The sequence below is a fragment of the Vombatus ursinus genome, unplaced genomic scaffold (genome assembly GCF_900497805.2).
Source record: "Vombatus ursinus unplaced genomic scaffold, bare-nosed wombat genome assembly UNPS02004827.1, whole genome shotgun sequence".
NCBI classification, from domain to species: domain Eukaryota; kingdom Metazoa; phylum Chordata; class Mammalia; order Diprotodontia; family Vombatidae; genus Vombatus; species Vombatus ursinus.
The window spans coordinates 69,130-88,427 of NW_020944605.1; the positions used below are offsets into that span (position 1 = coordinate 69,130).

At 35.5% G+C, this 19,298-nt stretch overlaps 1 protein-coding gene and 1 pseudogene across 1 annotated transcript in view; one reads left to right on the forward strand and one right to left on the reverse strand.

The window, feature by feature from the left end:
- The first annotated feature begins 7,941 nt into the window (after nt 1-7,941).
- On the forward strand, nt 7,942-8,515 carry LOC114027777 (annotated as a pseudogene).
- Nucleotides 8,516-14,952: 6,437 nt separating this feature from the next.
- Nucleotides 14,953-19,298, reverse strand: part of TAB3 (TGF-beta activated kinase 1 (MAP3K7) binding protein 3) — a 62,194-nt gene continuing 57,848 nt past the window's right edge. The window contains exon 9 of the mRNA XM_027842042.1: nt 14,953-19,273. Within this exon, the coding sequence (XP_027697843.1) occupies nt 19,128-19,273 (146 nt within the window). The 3' untranslated portion in view covers nt 14,953-19,127. The remainder of the gene's footprint in view (nt 19,274-19,298) is intronic.

Genomic DNA, 19,298 nt, shown 5'->3' on the forward strand with positions numbered 1-19,298 from the left:
CAGCAACACTAGCAAATCTCCCAAGAACACTAAACCAGATTAAAATGTAATTGGGAAACATTTGACAAAATAAGAAAAATAAAATACAACATAAATAATGTTGATTTGTGGTTTTCTAAATTAATATGCTACCTGCAGGGATGGTACATTTTCATATGAGTTCATACCACTACATTAGGCCAGGTACCTCTCATTCTTCAAAAACAAAGAGGGTCAATGAATTCCCTGGATATCTTTAGACATTTCTCTCCACCCCCATACCCCACTTCTGATGTTTTTATCTCACTGGAATTTTCATTTATGTATTCAATATTTCACTAACTATTTTTCTAAAAATATCTTAGGACTGAATTTCCCTGTAAAATTTTAGGTCATGGGATCCTACCTATCCTTTCTTGGAATGCTTTAAAAACCTTTCCCCAATCGAGGGTATATGTCACACTATATATGTTTGCTTTAGCTCTCCTTTAGTTTGTGAGATAGTCTGGAGTTTTGACAGTAAAGTGTCTGAAGAGTTGAGTTTGACATTGCTCTGGGGTCACCTGGGGAATTTATATCAAGATGTAGTCTGTCTCTTGACCTCAGTAAAATGTTTTTGCCTTATTTCCTTAAGGAATGGTGGTTAGATACATTTTTCAGATAATTTAATGACTTAAATTCATTCTCTCTCTGTCTCTCTGTCTCTTTCTCTCTCTCCCTTTGTATTCTAGTTTATATTTTTTTCTTATCATGTTTTATTTCAAGATGAATTCTTAGATTTTACTTTACTGCATTTTCTGTCACTGTGGCTTCCCCCTCCCCTGACATGTTTTTGTTCAGATGTTTCACTACCTTCTCTGTATTGATTTCTGCTACTAAAGTGTCTTGTTCTATTTTTGTTGATAAATTTTTCCTGCCTCATCAGATACATCAGATTTTTCTTCATTTCATCAGATCCTTCTTCATTCCCTTTAGACATGTTTTTAAACCTCATATGATGTCTTGTGTTAGACGAGTTTTGTTTCTGAGGCCCAAATTCATTTGTTATTTTTTCTTTGGGGTAATTCTCTTTGGGATCTTTTAATCCATAATATTGTGTGGAATGTGTTTTTGTTTTTCCTGCTTCCCCATTTCCTTGTCCTTTCCACATCTTTTTCAACTATTCTCTTTTGAAGCTCATTGGTTGTTTCTCTCCTTTTTTCCATGTCTTTTATTTATTCATTCATTTGTGTGTGTTTCTATTTCCTTTATATAGAATAGGGAGAATGAGGTGCTTAACTTCACCATCTTGCTAAACTTCAAAATTATATTTTTATGGATAGAGAGCTGGTATGGAAACCAGTAATACTTGGGTTCAAGTCCCAATTCTGGAACAGTCAATGCCTCTTAGTGCTCTAGGCAACTCTAAGATTACAAATTGTAGAGTTGTCAATCTGCATTAATATAAGGATTTTCCTCCCTGGGAGTCCTTATAACAATGAAATTATAGGTACAAGTCCTATTCATATTTCCTCTTAATTTGTTGTCAATTCTCTCTCTTTATGCTGGCAATTTGAGTTCACTCTTATTTTAAAAAAAGTGAGATTGGCTAGCACCATACACACGCATACGTATATATATGCATATACATTAGATTTTTTAAAACATGCTTTCATTCAATAGTTCGATGCCTTTTTTATGTTTACCTACTTATATTTTTTCAGAATTTCTCTTTCTGTGGTTGAGGGTTTTTTATTTGTTATTTTTCTAGCTGTACCATCTTCTGCATGAAGCCTTTCCTAATCCCTCAACTGCTAGTGCACTCCTTCCTACACTACCAGGCATTTAACTATTATATGCATATGCAGAAATTATATATGTGTATACATATACATGTATAAAGCATCAATATAAAGTTGATGTGCATATATGCCAATATGTATTCATAAACTTTATGTTGATGCTGCGTATATGTTTATATGTACTTGCCTCCATTAGAATGCAAGCTTCTTGCAAGTAGGGATTGCTTCATTTATTGTACTTGTATCTACAGAACCTAGCACATAATAGATACTTAATAAATATTTGTTGGTTAATTGTTTAAAAGTTAATTGTTGAAAAAATTATATTGTTGAAAAAATAAACACAGGAAAACAGAAGGAATGTTGGGGGTGAAGAGGAGGTGGTAATGTGGCTGAGAGTGGCAAATAGTTGTCCAATTTGTCTGAAGCACAGAGTACATGAAGAAAAGAATATAGTGTTGTATCTGTGAAGGATCTTGAATACTAAGCAAAGATGTCTGAACTATGCTGGTAGATAACAGAAATCCTGAAGATCATGGAAACATGGATTTAGAGTTGGAAGGAAAAATAGAATCCAATTCCCTCATTTATAGATGAAGCACAGCATCGCTACCTTTTGTTGTCAACTTTGCCAATCTAATGAGTGTGAGGCGGAACCTCAAAGTTGTTTTAATTTGCAATTTTCTAATCATTAGTGATTTAGAACATTTATTTTTATATGCTTTTTGATAGCTTGGATTTTTTTACTCCGAAAAAGTCTGTTCATATACTTTGACCATTTATTTGTCACTTTCTTATTCTTATAAATTTGAATATGTGTCCTAAATATTTTAGAAATGGAACCTTTATCTGAGAAACTTGTTGCAATTTTTTCCCCATTTACCTGCTTCTCTTTTAATTTTAGTTGCATGGGTTTTGTCTGTACTGAAACTTTTAATTGTATGTCATAATTATCCATTTTACCTTCTCTCTACCTTTTTATTTATTTTTGTCATGAACTCTTCCCTTATCCATAAATCTGACAGGGAACTTCTCTCTTGTTCCTCTAATTCGTTTATGACATCATCCTTTATGTCTATGCCATGTACTCATTTGGAGATTGTGTTGGTATATGGCATGTTGGTCTACATCTAATTTCTGCTAGACCGTTTTTCAAGTTTTCCAACAGTTTTTGTCAGATACTGAGTTCTTATCTCAATAGATGGGATCTTTGGGTTTATCAAGCACTAGGCAACTGTGCTCATTTCCTGCTATACCTAATCTGTTCCACTGAAATCTTTCTAATTTTTTTTTTTTTTTAGGCAATTGGGGTTAACTGACTTGCCCGTAGTCACACAGCTAGTGCCAAGTGTTTGGTCTGAGGCCGAGTTTGAATTCATGTCCTCCTGACTTCAGGGCCTGTGCTCTATCCACTGCGCAGCTGCCCCAATCTTTCTATTTCTTAACAAGTACTTTTTACTTTTTAACAAGTTCTTAATCATCACTTGTTTTGATGACTACTGCTTTGCAATGCAGTTTGAGATGTGGTACTTTCACGTCTTTTTTCAATGCTGTCTGAAATCATCTTACTGACAACTTCTTTTGATTCATTTCTCTATGTGTCCTGGGTCACTATTTCCATCATCTTCCTATGAATTTAATGGACCTGCTTTTGCTGAAGTCATAGAGAGTTTTTGCATTCTTGGTAAAAAACCAACACAAAATAAATGGAGCCAAGTAACCTTTGGTAGTTTTGACACTAACTTGAGCTACAATTATGTCCTGACTTTTTTTTTAAACCACAGAGCACATTGTATGCTGGTTAAGGCCTACTAAATAGAAATTAGACAATTTCATCCTGAACATTTTCAGTAATCAACTTGAATTTGTGAAAAGCAATCTCATAATTTTACAAACCATTAAGACTTAACTTTATAAAATACAACAGGAGTCTATTAGAGTCAATTTGTTTTTTGAGTCATTGTGAATAGTGAATAGTCAATATTATGGATGTTGAACATAGTTGGTGCCTTGAAATCACAGAAATTCTTTTAGAAAATAGATTAACCATTTACTTCTTGGCTCTAGTTTTATTGTTATTAGTTAAGTGTTTATCCTTGCCAATAGCCATGATCCACCTCAGAAAACCAAGGAACTCAATTTAATTTTTAAAACCTTTCACAACCTAACCTCAATCTACCTTTCCAGACTTATTATACTTTACTCCTCTTCTGATCCTCTATGATGTAGCTAAACTGGCTATTTCTCACACATAACATCCATTTCCTGTCTCTGTGTCTTTATACTGGTTACTCCCAATGCCTGGAACAGTTTCTTCCTCCTCTATGCCTTGGACAGGCCTTTACTTCTTTCAGGACTCAGCTCCAGTTGTACCTTCTACATGAAACTTTTTTCTGATTCCCTTATCCACTAGTTCTTACCACTAAAAAAAAAAAACCCTATCTTGATTTTTTTTATATTTAATATTTATGTAATTATACATATACGTCATCACCACCACCATACCACTACCACCATCATCATGATCATCATTGCTAACATTCATATAGCACAAGTTTGCAAAGTGCTTGTATATTAATTGTATATAATACGTATGTAACATACATATATACACTAAACTCATTTGACCTTCATAACAACCCTATAAGGAAGGTGCTTACATCAATTCAGCATTCTTAAGTCTTTCAAAGTTGTTTTTAACAATATTGCTTATCCTTGTACAAATTGTTCTGCTGGTTCTATTCACTTGACTTTGCATCATTTCATAATTCCCTGGAGTCTCTGCGATTGTCTTTCATGATCCTTCGGTGCAATAATATTCCATTACATTCATGCACCACAATTTGTTCAGCAATTCCCCAATTGCAAGACTGGTTCAGTTTCCAATTTCTTGTTTGTCTGTTTGTTTGTTGTTATTCCTTTTAGGATCAGGAAGCTTGTTTTACTTGCATCTATTGCCTCTCCCATATTATCCTATTTAATAATCTTTCCTCCTCCCCACTTATTTTCTTCTTGAGTTTGCTGCCTGTGTTTATATTTGTGGGTTCAAACTTCTTTTGTCTTATTTATTTGAGGTTCATCCATTGGCCATTCCCCCAGCCCTTCTTCCTCCATATATGTATATTCTTTTGTACTCCAACAATGAAAAATATCAGGTTCTACATTCCCTTACTTCCACAACTGTATTTCTTTTCCCTCTTAAAAAAATTCAGAATAAAATCAATCCACTCCGAGATAGTCTTTTTCTTATTTAACTCCTTCAATGCTCTTTGGAGATATTAAAGTTATGAAGGGACACTAGTTTCTTCCTCCCCATTAGAAATATTAGTACTGCATCATCATATATTATCTTCCAATTGCTCAAATAAATTTTACCTTTCTAGATATTTCTGACTCCCATATTTGCATTCTGAAGTTTCTACTTAGCTCTCATCTTTCCATCAAAAAGTCTGGAAAGGCCTCTTATTCTTTAAATGTTCCCTCCTGTAAGATAACATTTAGCTTTTGGGGATATTATTCTTGGTGGCAAGCCCATATTTTTTGCCTTTCAAAACATTATATTATAGGGTCTACTTTCATTAATAGGGAAGCTGCCAAGTCTTATGTTCCTTAGTACTTGATGCTTGCAGTATTTTTTCTTTGACATGGAAGTTCTGGATTTGGACTACGACATTCCTGGTACTTTTCCTACTTAGATTCCTTATAAGAGGTGAATAGTTTTCTTCTATTTTTGCTTTGCCCTCTAGTTCTTATAGATCTGAGCAGTTTCCACTAAACATTTAAAAAAAAAAAGTGAGCAGGCTTTTTTTTTTTTTTTTCCTTATCATGGTTTCTTGGAGTCCATTGATTTTTTTTTTGTTATATTTATTTATCTTTTAAACATTTGTCTTTTAAATTTTAAGCTCCAAATTCTCTCCTTCCCTCTAGTCTCTCCCCTACCCACTGAAAAGGCAAGTAATATGATACCCATTATATATGTAAAGTAATGCAAAACATATTTACATGTTTACATGCTTCATTCTGCACTGAGTTTATCAGTTCTCCTTCTGCAGGTGGATAGCATTCTACATCATGAGTCCCAGAGAACTGTCTTGGATCATTGAATTGATTAAAGCATCTAAGTCTTTCACACCTGATCATCGTTACAACAAAGCTGTTACTGTGTAGAATGTTTTCCCAGTTCCACTCACTTCACTTTTCATCAAAGTTGATTCTCTAACATCCTCCAAATATACCATCATATTATCTACAAAAAGTGAGTTTTATTTCCTCATTGCCTATTCTTATTTCTTCAATTTCTTTTTCTTATCTTATTGCTATGTTCTAGCACAATATTAAATAATCGTGGTGATAATAGACATCCTTTCTTCACCCCCGATCTTATTGGGAAGCTTCTAGTTTATCCTCATTACAGATATTTGCTCTCAGTATTAGATGCTAATTATTTTATTAAAGTCGTATTTATTCCTATGCATTCTGATATTTTAATACGAATTAGTATCATTTTGTCAGAAATTTTTTGATATGGTCAGTTATATTTTTGGTTTTTCTAATATTGAACCAGTCCTGCATTCCTGGTATAAATCCCACCTGATCATAGTGTATGATATTCATGAGGTATTGCTGTAATCTCCTTGCTAGTGTTTTATTTAAAAATTTTGCTTTAATATTCATTAGGGAAATTGGCCTTCAGTTTTCATTCTCTGTTTTTGTCCTCTCTGGCTTAGATGTCAAAACTATATTTGTGTCATAGAAAGAATTTGGCAGGACTCCTTTACACATTTTTTCAAATAGTTTATATAGTATTAGGATTAATTATTCATTAAATGTTTGGTAGAATTCACTTGTAAAATCATCTGGCCATAGGGATTTTTTTTCAGGAAGTAATTTAGGGGTTGTCCAATTTTTTTTTCTAAGATAGGATTATTTAAGTATTCTATTTCCTCTTCTGTTAATCTGGGCAATTTATATTTTCTTAAATGTTCATCCATTTCACTTAGAATGTCCGTTTTATTGACATGTAATTGGGCAAAAAAGCTCCTAATAATTATTTTATTTTATCTTCATTGATGGTGCATTGACCCTTTTCATCTTTGATATTGGTAATTTGATTTTCTTGTTTTTTTAAAAATCAAATTAACCAATAGTTTATTTTATTGTCCACCCCCCCAACCAGTGCTCAGTTTTATTTATTAGTTTAATGGTTTTTATTTTTACTTTCAATTTTATTAATCTCTCTGATTTTCAGAACTTCTACCTGGGGATTTAATTGGGGATTTTTAATTTGTTCTTTTTCTATTTTTTTAAGTTGCATACCCAATTCTTTGATCTTTCTTTTTTATTGACGTAAACTTTTAGAGATAGAGTTTTCCACTAAGTACTGCTTTGGCTGAATTCCACAAATTTTGATATGTTGTCTCAGTGTCATTATCTTTAATGAAATTACTGATTGTTTCTATGATTTCTTTCTTTGACTCACTCATTCTTTAGGATTAGATTACAGCCAGCTCTGCCTTAACATAAGTGGACCACTCCACAGACCTCCCACTCCCCCAGGTTCTGTGCAGCCTCGCACCTTTTGTGACTCTTTAATTCCCACAGTCCAAGAGGCTTTAGTGCCTGGAGCAGAGGACCCCTGGTGTGGGGCTGCTACCTCTGGATGAGAGCTAAAGCTAGAGCCTGCCCACGGTATACTGCTAGCCTGTCAAGGAGTCAAATTTGCATAATATGAATTTACATTAAGGAAGAACTATCTATATTTAGTTTCCAATTAATTTTTAATCTATGCTTCCAAGGCCTTTTATTGAATCCAATTCTTATTGCATTATGGGCTAAAAAAGGTACATTTCATATTTCTGGTTTTTTGCATTCATCTGTGAGGTTGTTAAGCCCTAATACATGGTCCATTTTTGTGAAGGTGCCACGTACAACTGAGAAAAAGGTATACTCCTTTCTATTTCCATTCAATTTTCTCCAGAGGTTATCAGATCTAACTTTTCTAGAATTCTATTCATCTCCTTAACTTATTTGTAGTTAGATTTTTCTACTTCGGAAAGGGGGTAAAGTGAGGTCCCTCATTAGTGTAGTGTTACTGTCTTATTCTCTTAATTTTTGTTTTAAGAATTTGGGTTCTCTCTTTCTTGTCAGTGGCAGCCATCAGGTAGGTTAGGCATGAGCCAGGATGGGGGCCTACAAATACATCCAAGAGCTATGGAGGAAGAAGCAATGAGATGCCATGAGGCTCCTCCTGTGGATGCACTGCTGGTAGTACCAACAGCTATCTGCCCTGCACCAAGCCCTGCAGCCCACCAGACCCGACGAAGCTCGCAGACTGGGGTACAAGGCCATGCAAGGTTATGTCATCTACCATACTCGTGTTCCACGTGGTGGACGAAAGCGTCCAGTTCCCAAGGGTGCAACCTATGGTAAACCCGTGCACCACGGTGTCAATCAGCTGAAGTTTGCCAGGAGCCTTTAGTCCATAGCAGAACAATGTGCTGGCCACCACTGTGGGACCCTAAGAGTCTTGAACTTCTACATGGTGGGTGAAGATTCAACCTACAAATTATTTGAGGTTATTCTTATTGACCCATTCCATAAAGCTATCAGACGAAACCCCGATGTGCAGGCTTACTTCAGCTGGCCAGAAGAGCGGGGGTCTTGGAAAGGGTCACAAATCCCACCATACTTTTGGAGGGTCTCGCCGTGCTGCTTGGAGAAGGCACAATACTCTCCAACTACATCGATATCGCTAATTGGTGCACACTAATCTGTAAACTTCAATGTTTAATAAACAACATTTATGATGATGTTATGTTGTCTGCAGTGCGTCCAAAATGTAGGTATTATAAAGGGGTTTCCAGGTAATAAAAATGCAGTTAATCGTGGAAAACTTTTTTAAAAAATGAATTTGGATTCTCCAATTGATAGTGGTCAAAGAATAAGAACAGGCAGTTTTCAGAGGAAGAAATTAAAGATATCTATAGTCATATGAAAAACTCTAAATCACTATTGATTAGAGAAATGCAAATAAAAACAACTCTGAGGTACCACATCACACCTATCAGATTGGCTAACATGACAAAACAGGAAAATGATAAATGTTGGAGAAGATATGGGAAAATTAGAATACTAATGCATTGGCGGTAGAGTTATGAAATGATCCAGCCATTCTGGAGAGCAATATGGAACTATGCCCAAAGGGCTATAAAACCATGGATACCCTTTGACCCAGCAATAGCATTTCTAGGACTATATCCCAAAAAGATCATATAAAAGGGAAAAGGACCCACATGTACAAAAATATTTATAGCAGCTCTTTTTGTGGTGGCAAAGAATTGGAAATTGAGGGGATGTCCATCAATTGGGGAATGGCTGAACAAGTTATGGTATATGAAAGTAATGGAATACTATTGTGCTATAAGAAATGATGAGCAGGTGGCCTTCAGAAAAACCTGGATTTATATGAATTGATGCAATGAAATGAGCAGGACCACGAGAACACTGTACATAGCAACAGCCACATTGTGTGATTACTTTGATAGACTTGGATAGGTTTAGTGACCTGTTCATTACTACTGGTATTATTTGTCTATGGCAGGCCTACACAACATTTGGCCCATATGGCCCACATGCCACTTGTGGCCCACGAAAAGATTTCAGGCAGTCCACAAACTATATCGAGGATGTAAAATGGGCCTGCATAACATACCAACCACAGGCCACTTTGGTAGGCTGTAAGCCTACTATGTTGTGCTGGCCTGGTCTATTGTATCTTTTAGCAAAATCTAATTTCCCTTATTATCTCTTAATTAGGTCTATTTTTGCTTTTGCTTTGTCCAAGATCCTGATTGCTCTGCCTTTTTTTTTTTTTACTTCAGCTGAAGCATAATAGATTCTGCTCCAGCCCTTATTTTAATTTTGTGTCTTAGTTTTCAAATGTGTTTCTTGTAAACAACATATTGTCAGATTCTGGTTTCTAATCTGGTTTTCATTCTGCTATTCACTTCTATTTTATGAGTTCATCCCATTCACATTCAATTATGATTACTATGTATTTCCCTTCATCCTATTTTGTTTATCCTTTTACCTTGCCTCTCCTCAAGTCAGTTTTGCTTCGGACCACTGCCTCCTTTAATCTGCCCTCCCCCTTATCACCACCACCCCTTTCTCTTATCCTACTTCCCTACTGGGAAAGATAGATTTCTATACCCAACTGAATTCTTCGTATCTGAACTAGTTCATAGGAGAATGACGTTCAAGTGTTGCCTGCCCCTCCCCATTTCCACTCCACTGTAAAAAGCTCTTCCCTGTGCACCTCTTTTATGAGACTTTTCCAATTCTTCCTCTCCCCTCCTCTTCCAGTGTCACTTTTTATCATCTTTTTTTTTTGAGATCATTCCAACATAAATGACTCACATCCATACTGTCTATGTAGCTTTCTTCTAACTACCTTAATAATGTTAAAGTTCTTAGGATTTACATGTACCATCTTCCCAAATATGAATGTAAATAGTTTAACTTTATTAAGTCCCTTATGATTTCTCCTTCATGTTTACCTTTTTAAGCTTCCCTTGAGTCTTGTGTTTGATGTCCAGTTTCCTATTCAGCACTAGTCTTTTCATTAGGAATTCCTGAAAATCCTCTATTTCATCAAATATTCATTTTTCCCCTGAAGGATTACACTCAATGTTTCCAGGTCGGTTATTCTTGGTTGTAATCCTAGTTCCTTGGCCTATCAGAATATCAAAATCCTCTCTCCACTCCTTCATAGTGGCAGCTGATAAATTTTGTTCAATCCTGTCGCTCTATTGTATTTAAATGGTTTCTTTCTAGCTGCTTGCAATCTTTTCTCCTTGATCTTGTGACGTCTGGAATTTGGCTATAATTTTCCTGGGAGTTTTCATTTTGGGATCACTTTCAGAAGGTGATCAGTAGATTATTTCAATTTTGATTTGGTTCTAAGATATTGGTATAATTTTCCTTTATAATTTCTTGAAATATGATGCCCAGGACCTTTTTTTGATCATGACTTTCAGGTAGCTCAAAAAAATTTTTTTTTTTTTTTTTTAGGCAATTGGTGTTAAGTGACTTGCCCAGGGTCACATAGCTAGTAAGTGTCAAGTGTTTGGTCTGAGGCCGGATTTGAACTCAGGTCCTCCTGACTTCAGGGCCGGTGCTCTATCCACTACGCCACCTAGCTGCCCCCTAGTTCAACAATTCTTAAATTATCCCTCTTTTGTTTTCTAGGTCAGTTGTTATGAGTTATCTCACACTTTTTAAAAAATTTCTCTATTTTTCTTCTCAACTTTGTTTTCTTGTTTCTTGATGTCTAATGGACATCCACTTTCACTTGACCAATTCCAGTTTTTAAGTATTTCCTTCAGTGAGGTTTTATATGTTTTTTTTTTCATTTAGCCAATTCTGCTTTTTAAGGAGTTATTTTCATCAGCAAAATTTTGTACCTCTTTTACATTCTGGCTAATTTTGCTTTTTAAGGAGTTCTTGTCTTCAGTAAGGGTTTGTTCCTCTTTTATCATTTGGCAAATTTTGTTTTTTTAGGTGTTATTTTCTTCAAGTATTTGTTTGGGCCTCTTTTATCAAGCTGTTCTCTTTTCATTATTTTCTAGCATTGCTCTTATTTCTTTCCCCAATTTTTCCTCTACCCATCTTATTTCTTTTTCTTTTTTTTTTTTGCTTTTGCTCTTTTAAAAAAAAAAAAAAACCATTACTTCTCCCAGGAATTCTTGTTGAGTTTGTGTCCAATCTGCATTTCTTTGAGGCTTTGCTTGAAGATAGTTTCACATCATTCTCTACTTTTGAGTTTATCTTGAGCTTCCCTATCACCATATGGTCAAGGTTCTTTTTGTTGTTGTGGCTCCTTTTTTTCAACTTACTGACTTTAAACTTTATGTTAGAGTTGGGCTATTTTCCTGGGGGTAGGAGGTATCACTGTCCCAAGCTTCAAGATTCTTTACTCTTCTGTTTCCAGAGCTAGTTCTGATGATCTGTAAGTTTTTGGTGCTTTCAAGGAGGTATGACCCAGGGAGAGATGTGGCCACTCTTCTAGTGGTCTGCACTTTGGTCCTTACCCAGCTAGGAACCCTGCTCCCTTGCAACTGCAGGCACTAGTGCTCCTCTCACCCTGGAATTGCAACCTGGAACTAGGGCCTCTGCTCTCTCTTTGCCCTGTGACCACAAGGACTCCTCTTCACACTAGAACTGCTACCCAGGTAACGAACAATAGAATTGCCCAACAGCACCTGGTCCTGCATCCAATGTGACAAGAGTCCCCTGTAGTCTTCTCATGACCAGTTGTCCAATTCTCTCCTTGTCTCTGGATAGTGAGATCTCTTCAAACTGCTGTTGCTGCTGCCTCCAAGATCTACAGCTGATGTAACCAATGCTACAAATCTGTCCTTCCAACCTAAGTTGTCTTGGGCAGGAAAAAAAAAAGTCTCACCACGAGTTTTTGTTGATTATGCTGCTCCAAAATTAATTTGACACATTATCTTAAAGTTGTTTGGAGGAAAATGTTGTGAAGAGTTTGGTTTGAATGCTCCCTCTGCTCCACTATCTTGGTTATACTAAGTCAAGTCCAGTGATTCTTATATTTCCTTCACCTGTATTCAAGGTCTGTTTTTGATTGCAGAGAGAGTACATGTTCTTTCATCTTTTTTATCTAGTTCTAATATTTCTTACTGTTTCATGGAGTCATTTGTTTGATTTGTTCTAGTTTTCAAGGCATACATTAATCAGCTAAGGCTTAACACTTTCTCTTTTAAGCTATTTATTCTTCCAATTCTTTCCTCTAGATATTTTATTTATCTCTTGCTTCATTTCTCCTACATAATGCAGTCCTTGAAAATCCACTTTTATCTTTGAGTCTATGCTTGTAGTTATGACAATATCCTTATAGGTAGGATTTCGGGGCATCTCTGGATCCACAATTCTTTAAAGTACTTTATTCAACTTTCCAGCTTTAGTTCCTGAACTGAAGCTTTGATCAGGGCCAGTTTCTTCTCCCTGCAGTGTTTTTGGTTGGGGTGGTAGTCTTGATCAGTCTCAACCTGAGACTTGCCAATTCCTGAGCCAATAATTCACCTAACAAGGTTAGGTACTCCTGTATCTTTTAGATCAAGTTCTGAATATTTAGGGCCCTCTACAGCATCTCTGTACCTTGCAGCCCAAGGATGACCTAGTCTGTTTCTTGGCCTAGCGGCTCCCAACGTACAATTGTGGGTACCTGACCACCCCAAGGCCTTCTCATACGAACCCTCTGATCTTGCTTTCCAACATATGGCCTCACAGACTAAATGTGACTGGTTATGCTGGGTAGGTACCAGATTGGTTGCTTGTACTGGAGCTAGCTTTGCTGGTGGCCTCCTTTCCTAATGTCTGGGGCATTTTATTGATTCCTCTGCAGTGGAAGTAGTAGTATATTGTAATGTTATTGGATTCCTTAATCATTATTCAGTCTAGTGAGATGTTTAGGTTTTTTGCTAGAGTAGGTAACTTAAGTGCTTGTCTCCACTTTTGTAGCTATCTTGACTGGAAGGTATGTGTGTATGTGTACAGTCTGCATGAAGTCCATAGAGTGATTAGGTTTCAGAGTAATCATTATTCAGAGTAACACATACACTATCTACACAAATATATGTATAGACAACCCACCGCTGTTTTTGCTATCATCTCGGGTTGTCATTTCTTTTGGTTTATTCTCACAGTAACTACACTCACAAATAAACCAGGTAGAAGAGCATTAGATCTGGAATCCTTGACAACCTGAGTTCAAAGCCAGCCTCCAACACTTCCACACCATGATGAAAAGGCAGTTTGGCATGGTTGTTGGATTTGGACTTGGTAAAATCTGAGGTTGAATCCTGCCTCTAGGACTTACTGAATGATTCTGGACAAGTCATTTAATACCATTTACCTCTCAGGGTTGTAGTGAAGATTAAATGAGATATTTGTAAAATGTGATCTAAACCTTAAAGCACTATATAAATGTCAGCTATTAATATTAGTGAAAGCAGAGCTCTAATTTGAATATCAGGCCCATACACAGTTAGGAAATGTTAGCACCACCACCAACTAATGTAAATGTTGAATCTGTGATTATACTTGTCCACTGTTCTTCTTCATGGATTTTCTGTGAAAAAAAATTTCAAATTCAAAATTAGCTTTATTTCCACTATAAACTGACTGTGCCAAAGTCATCCTTAACTATATGTGCTTAGGCAACAAAATATAATTTTCATTTAGTGTAAAAAAAAACCCACACTGAAAGCCATAAAATATTGCAAAAAAGAAATCCTATTTACATTTTCCAAACTGTTCTTTCCTCTGAGTCTACAAAAATACTAAATCAGAAAATGTGATTTACACTATTTAAAGATACAGCCACTGAATTTTCTAGTTTCCTCAAAACCTTAATTAAAAACTGATTTGGTCAATCAAGAAAATAAAATCACCTCAAAGTATGCTCAGATCGCAAACAGATTACCTGATTATAATGGTAATCTAAGTATTTGAAGAACTACAAAAAGATCTAAGAACCATTAGCAAAAAAACTATAGTTCTGAAAATATACATTTTCTGATTCAAAAGCAATAAGGGTTAATATGATTAATTCTGAGTAGATAAAAATGGGAGAGAGTACTTTCCACTGAGTCTTATTTGTATTTCACTCCTATACCCTCATTTATACCAAAGTTCAACATTTCAAATAAATATATGTTCAACTACTCCCAAACAAAGCCTGGTAAAAGCAGGCTAAGGATGGGCCTAGGGAAGGTGTGTGTAGCTACATTGTTTTTCAGAATTAATTATAAATACCTGAATTATCTCAAGATAATAGCAAAAATCTTCATCCTTTTACATATACATAACAAATGTTAAAGTGCAGAATTATAGAGCTTCATAGAAATACAGACAACAATATTGTGCTCTGATTCATATAAATTTTCTACTGGCATGCAAACCTATGTTTATATGCTTACTAGATTTTTAAAAAACAGTAATGAACTTAAAATATACTGACAGTTGTTTAGATTTTTTTTTGGCAATTAAGAGAAATATAACAGAAGAGTGTATTAGTGGGGTAGAGAGTTCTTCAGAATAAAAATATAGATCCTGAAGCTAAAAATAATTTTCATCATATTCAACTCAACACAGAAAGTGATACAGAATGTAGTGTTTTCTTAGTTTATTAATTTATTTTGCAGGAATCTGCGACTCTCCGAATATGTACTGTTTGGAGGTACGATGCATGCATAGCCTTTTAATGCCTTTGTACAATTTCATCTCAAAATAATTTCATTCACAGCGTACACAGAAATCTAAAATAGAGACACCATATTTACAAGATTTATTAAGCTCTTGCTTTTTTAATGAAAAAAATGCGATCAATCCTGTTACAATAGGGAAATATGGATTAGATACATTATTGGTATCATCATAAATAAAAATTTAGAAATGCTCAGCTTTTTAAAAAAAAAAAAAAACTTTCCATGGCTTTGAAAAATTAAAATTAACTAATGTCATAATCCCATCAACCTTTGAAGGCTCAAGTCATGCAAAATCTACGTGTATTAAATATTTGAGGATGTAAATAATACTGAAAATGTACCTCTGGTGAATGTGGAAAATGCCATCAAAATTAAAAATAGGAAAATACTGTCAAATCTTTCCGTAAGATACAGTAGTGATGCAACAGTCAGTGCCCAATTATTCTGGCTTTGCAAAGTACACTTTTTACTTCTGGTTTTCTGCAGATATATATTTATGTATGTATGTATGTGTGTGTGTGTGTGTGTGTGTGCGCGCGCGCGCGCACGTGTGTGTATTACACACACAATCACTGTGGCATGAAGTCATTTCATTAACACTGGTAAAACTAAAATAACTGAACTTTTAACTAGAAAAAGACATTTTCACATTCCAGGATGTACCACTGACTTTTTTTTAAGATCAATTTTCCTATACATTTAAACATAATTTTTACCTTTTTGCTTTCCTCATTCATATTCATTTCAAAAGGAATTTGTGATTTGCTTTCAAAATCCTATATATAATCGTTGTCACAGAAAGACTAGTTATGAGATCCAGATAATTGTGACATATAAAGCAATAACAAAGTTTACTGAGACATTGATTTCTTTTTCATCATAATCAAAAAGTACTAAGATTGAGACCAGCTCTTTAAAAACATTACACTGCTCATCACACTTACCATTTTGTGGCAAATACACAAACATAATAGCACCACTCCTCTCCCTACTATCATTAATCTGTTGCTCTAAAACTATTGCTTTACAAATGCATTTTCTTCAGCTTCCTTTATCAACCAGCTCCTTCCCTGACCCCTCCTCAGCCCTCTAACTCTACCACCAAAGAGAGTTAACAATATCAATTCAATGCATTTTAGGGTGCTTGGAAGGACTTTGGCTCCTCTATTCTCAATTAAAATTTTAGAGAACTATTCCATAATTTAAGATAGTTAAATATAACTTTTAAAAAAAAAGCTTATCAGTATAGTGAAATAATGTCATAAAAGTTTGTTCTACTGTGTACATTACCATCTGTATCAACCTAGTAGCATGTTAACAGAAATGCTGTTATTAGAAACCAGAAGTACACTGACTGACCAAAACAGCATCAGCATATTACCTCCCAGGCTGGATTGGAGTTAATGTAATTTTCAATTATATGCCATTGTCTGTCTATGCCAATATTACTAGATTCTAATTTTCAAAGGCATTGCCCACTTCTTAAATTTTGGTGACTTAATGCTTAAATTGGACACAGGCACACATTTTTTATACGCTAAATATTTAAGCATATCTAGTCTATCAGTGGCAAAGTTTCACTTTTTAAAAAAATAATGACAATCTAAACAGAGTCAGAAAATTAGCATACACAAAATCTCCTTAAAATTAACCTCTACTTCTCTTATATCCACTCTAAGTAACTATCCAAGCACATCTTTTTTTTTCCCATTTTCCCTGGCAGGTGAAACCTATGATTGACTAATATCACCCAGTACCAGAAACCATGCATCTACTGTATGGTAACAACTTATTTACTTTGATGTATTTCATGCAGAATTTCCTAAAAGCCAGTTTTACAGGGTCTTAATAAAATATCAAAATATTTTCAAACATGCTACTTCCATTCTCAGCTGAATAACTGATAAGAGTCAATTTGGTTGCTGCCACTCTAAAATGCCAGCATACTTCAATGGTTAAGTTTTTAGCTGGAGTGACACCAAGCAGTATTTTACCCCTAAAATATTATTTTTAAAAAGGGCTGACCATCAATAAACAGATGTGAAACCACAGGAAGGCAAAGACACTGGTGTATAGAAACAGTAGGACTGGTACATGACTGCTGAAAACACAAGATTAACAGATACCAGTGTTACAGAACCCTTTGAAAAAGCATTGTCAATAATTTTTTTTTTGTTCATCTACTTTCTCACCACTATTTTCAGTTTTGCCATGGTTGTGGTAGAGATGTTTTTTATCAGTGTGATTCCACAATTACACACCAAAATGCTTATTCTGTGAGACAAAATGACACATTTTAGATATTCTTCCACAGATGAGAAAAATACCTTTGAGGTTGTGCTGGAGGATGAAATCATTAGAATTTTGATGGACTCTGATTGGGTCATTGATAGAAAACTATTAAGAGCTCTTGATGCCTTTGGTTTTGTTATATTTATTAGTGCAGCTTGCTTCTCAAGATCTGCCAGAGATCAATTTTCTAATAGAGTAGTACAACTGGTTTCTCTTTACTAATGGCAGACCTACTAACTTTACAGCTGTCTTGATTCATCAACATGAGGAAAAATTACAGAATCCTAATCTGAGCAAAGTAGGAAAATGGCATCAGCGGGAGAGAAAATATGTGTTCTTTAAATTATACTAAGAAAGTGGAATAATAAAATCCCTTATACCTAATTTTCCATTAGTGGTGATATCTTAATCCATCATATATGATCTTTACTTTACATTCATTTACCCACACTCCAAAGCTGTGGTTTCATAAACATGGAGTGCTGTAATACAGCTATTTAGATTTCATGAATGATTAATATTACCTTTGAATAAAGGATATCAACTTCATAGCTATACTAGTTGGATTTAGTTTGAAAATCCTCTGTATTCATCATTCTACTAGTAACATTTCCTGACCAGCCCTTTATCCCTTTATTTCCCCAAAATGCAATGGACAACTTTACAAAATTAGCCATGTGCAATTTCCAACACGCTGGTTTATTAACAATGTGCAAATAAACCTTAATAGCTAATATTGATTATATTTCAGCTAAATCAGGATTGTGGCACAAATTACTGTCTGTGCTGTAAACATCATGAATTCTTCACAAAATTGGAAGCTGAGAAAAGGCCTAGGTAACAGGGTGCCAACACTTTTCATACATAACCACAGCTGAGCTCAAGTATTCCAAATGGAATCTGGAACTGGTCTGCATCTGGCATCCATTCACTGTACTACTAGCAAAGCACAGTCTGATGAGTGTCACATATAAAAGCAGACTTTATGGGGACTTGTTAGCTGTAAAAACACAACAGCCTAATAAAAGCATGCAGTAACTTTTTTTTATCCATTATGTGGCATAATTAGGTCTCTGTTAGTTACCAGTGTTGATACAGCTTAACGAATGCTGTACAAGCAAAAGGGATTTTACCACCTCTGATTGTACCTTCAGTAAAATAAGGCTCATGCCTATGTCCTGACATATGTGTGTGTGTGTGTGTGTGTGTGTGTGCGTGTGTGCAGAGATTGAAATTACCCCTGAAGAAAGCAGCAATTACAAACACCCTCTGATTACTCTGCATACAAAATAATCTGGTTGCTTTTTCCTGACTTCTTTTTCAGCAGGATACAACCTGGCAGAGCAGGGAAGCGTTCTTTTCCAGCACGCTGTGATCAGGTAAGTCTGCACTAGCATGTCACAGTTTGTCTGGATTACTGTAACAGTTTGCACTGTGACTCAAAGTTCTAAGTTTAAGAAATAAGGGCCACTGAGCAGTAAATATAGCCATAGGGATTAAACAGGAGTAGCTCTTGGCTTTCCTGTATACATTCTTTGAGGAGTGAATCCTTTCCTGGTTTCAAGTATCCCTTCAACATAGCACACAATGTGGTTAAGAAAGAAAAACATCCCCCTCATTTTTTTTCTTTAGTGTGGTAGACAAGTGGATACTATTTCAAATCTCCTTCCCCTTGGGAAATTGGAAAGGAAAACACTGATCAGATGGTCTGAAGGAGTCGCCAGGTTCCCTTTTCCTCTGTGGGTGCTCAGAATTTCACTTTCAGCCTCAACAGCCTCCTCTTGATTCAAGTGTACCTCGGCATCTCACACTGCTCGCAGCGATTTAATGCCGGGTGATTCAGAAAGGTGCAACTCTCACAATTCCACGGAGCCCCTTCAAAGTCTTCATCTTGTGGCTGGGTCCTTGGAGTCTGTTTGGGAGGTGCATGTTCTGAGGAAGAAAAGGCAAGAGAATA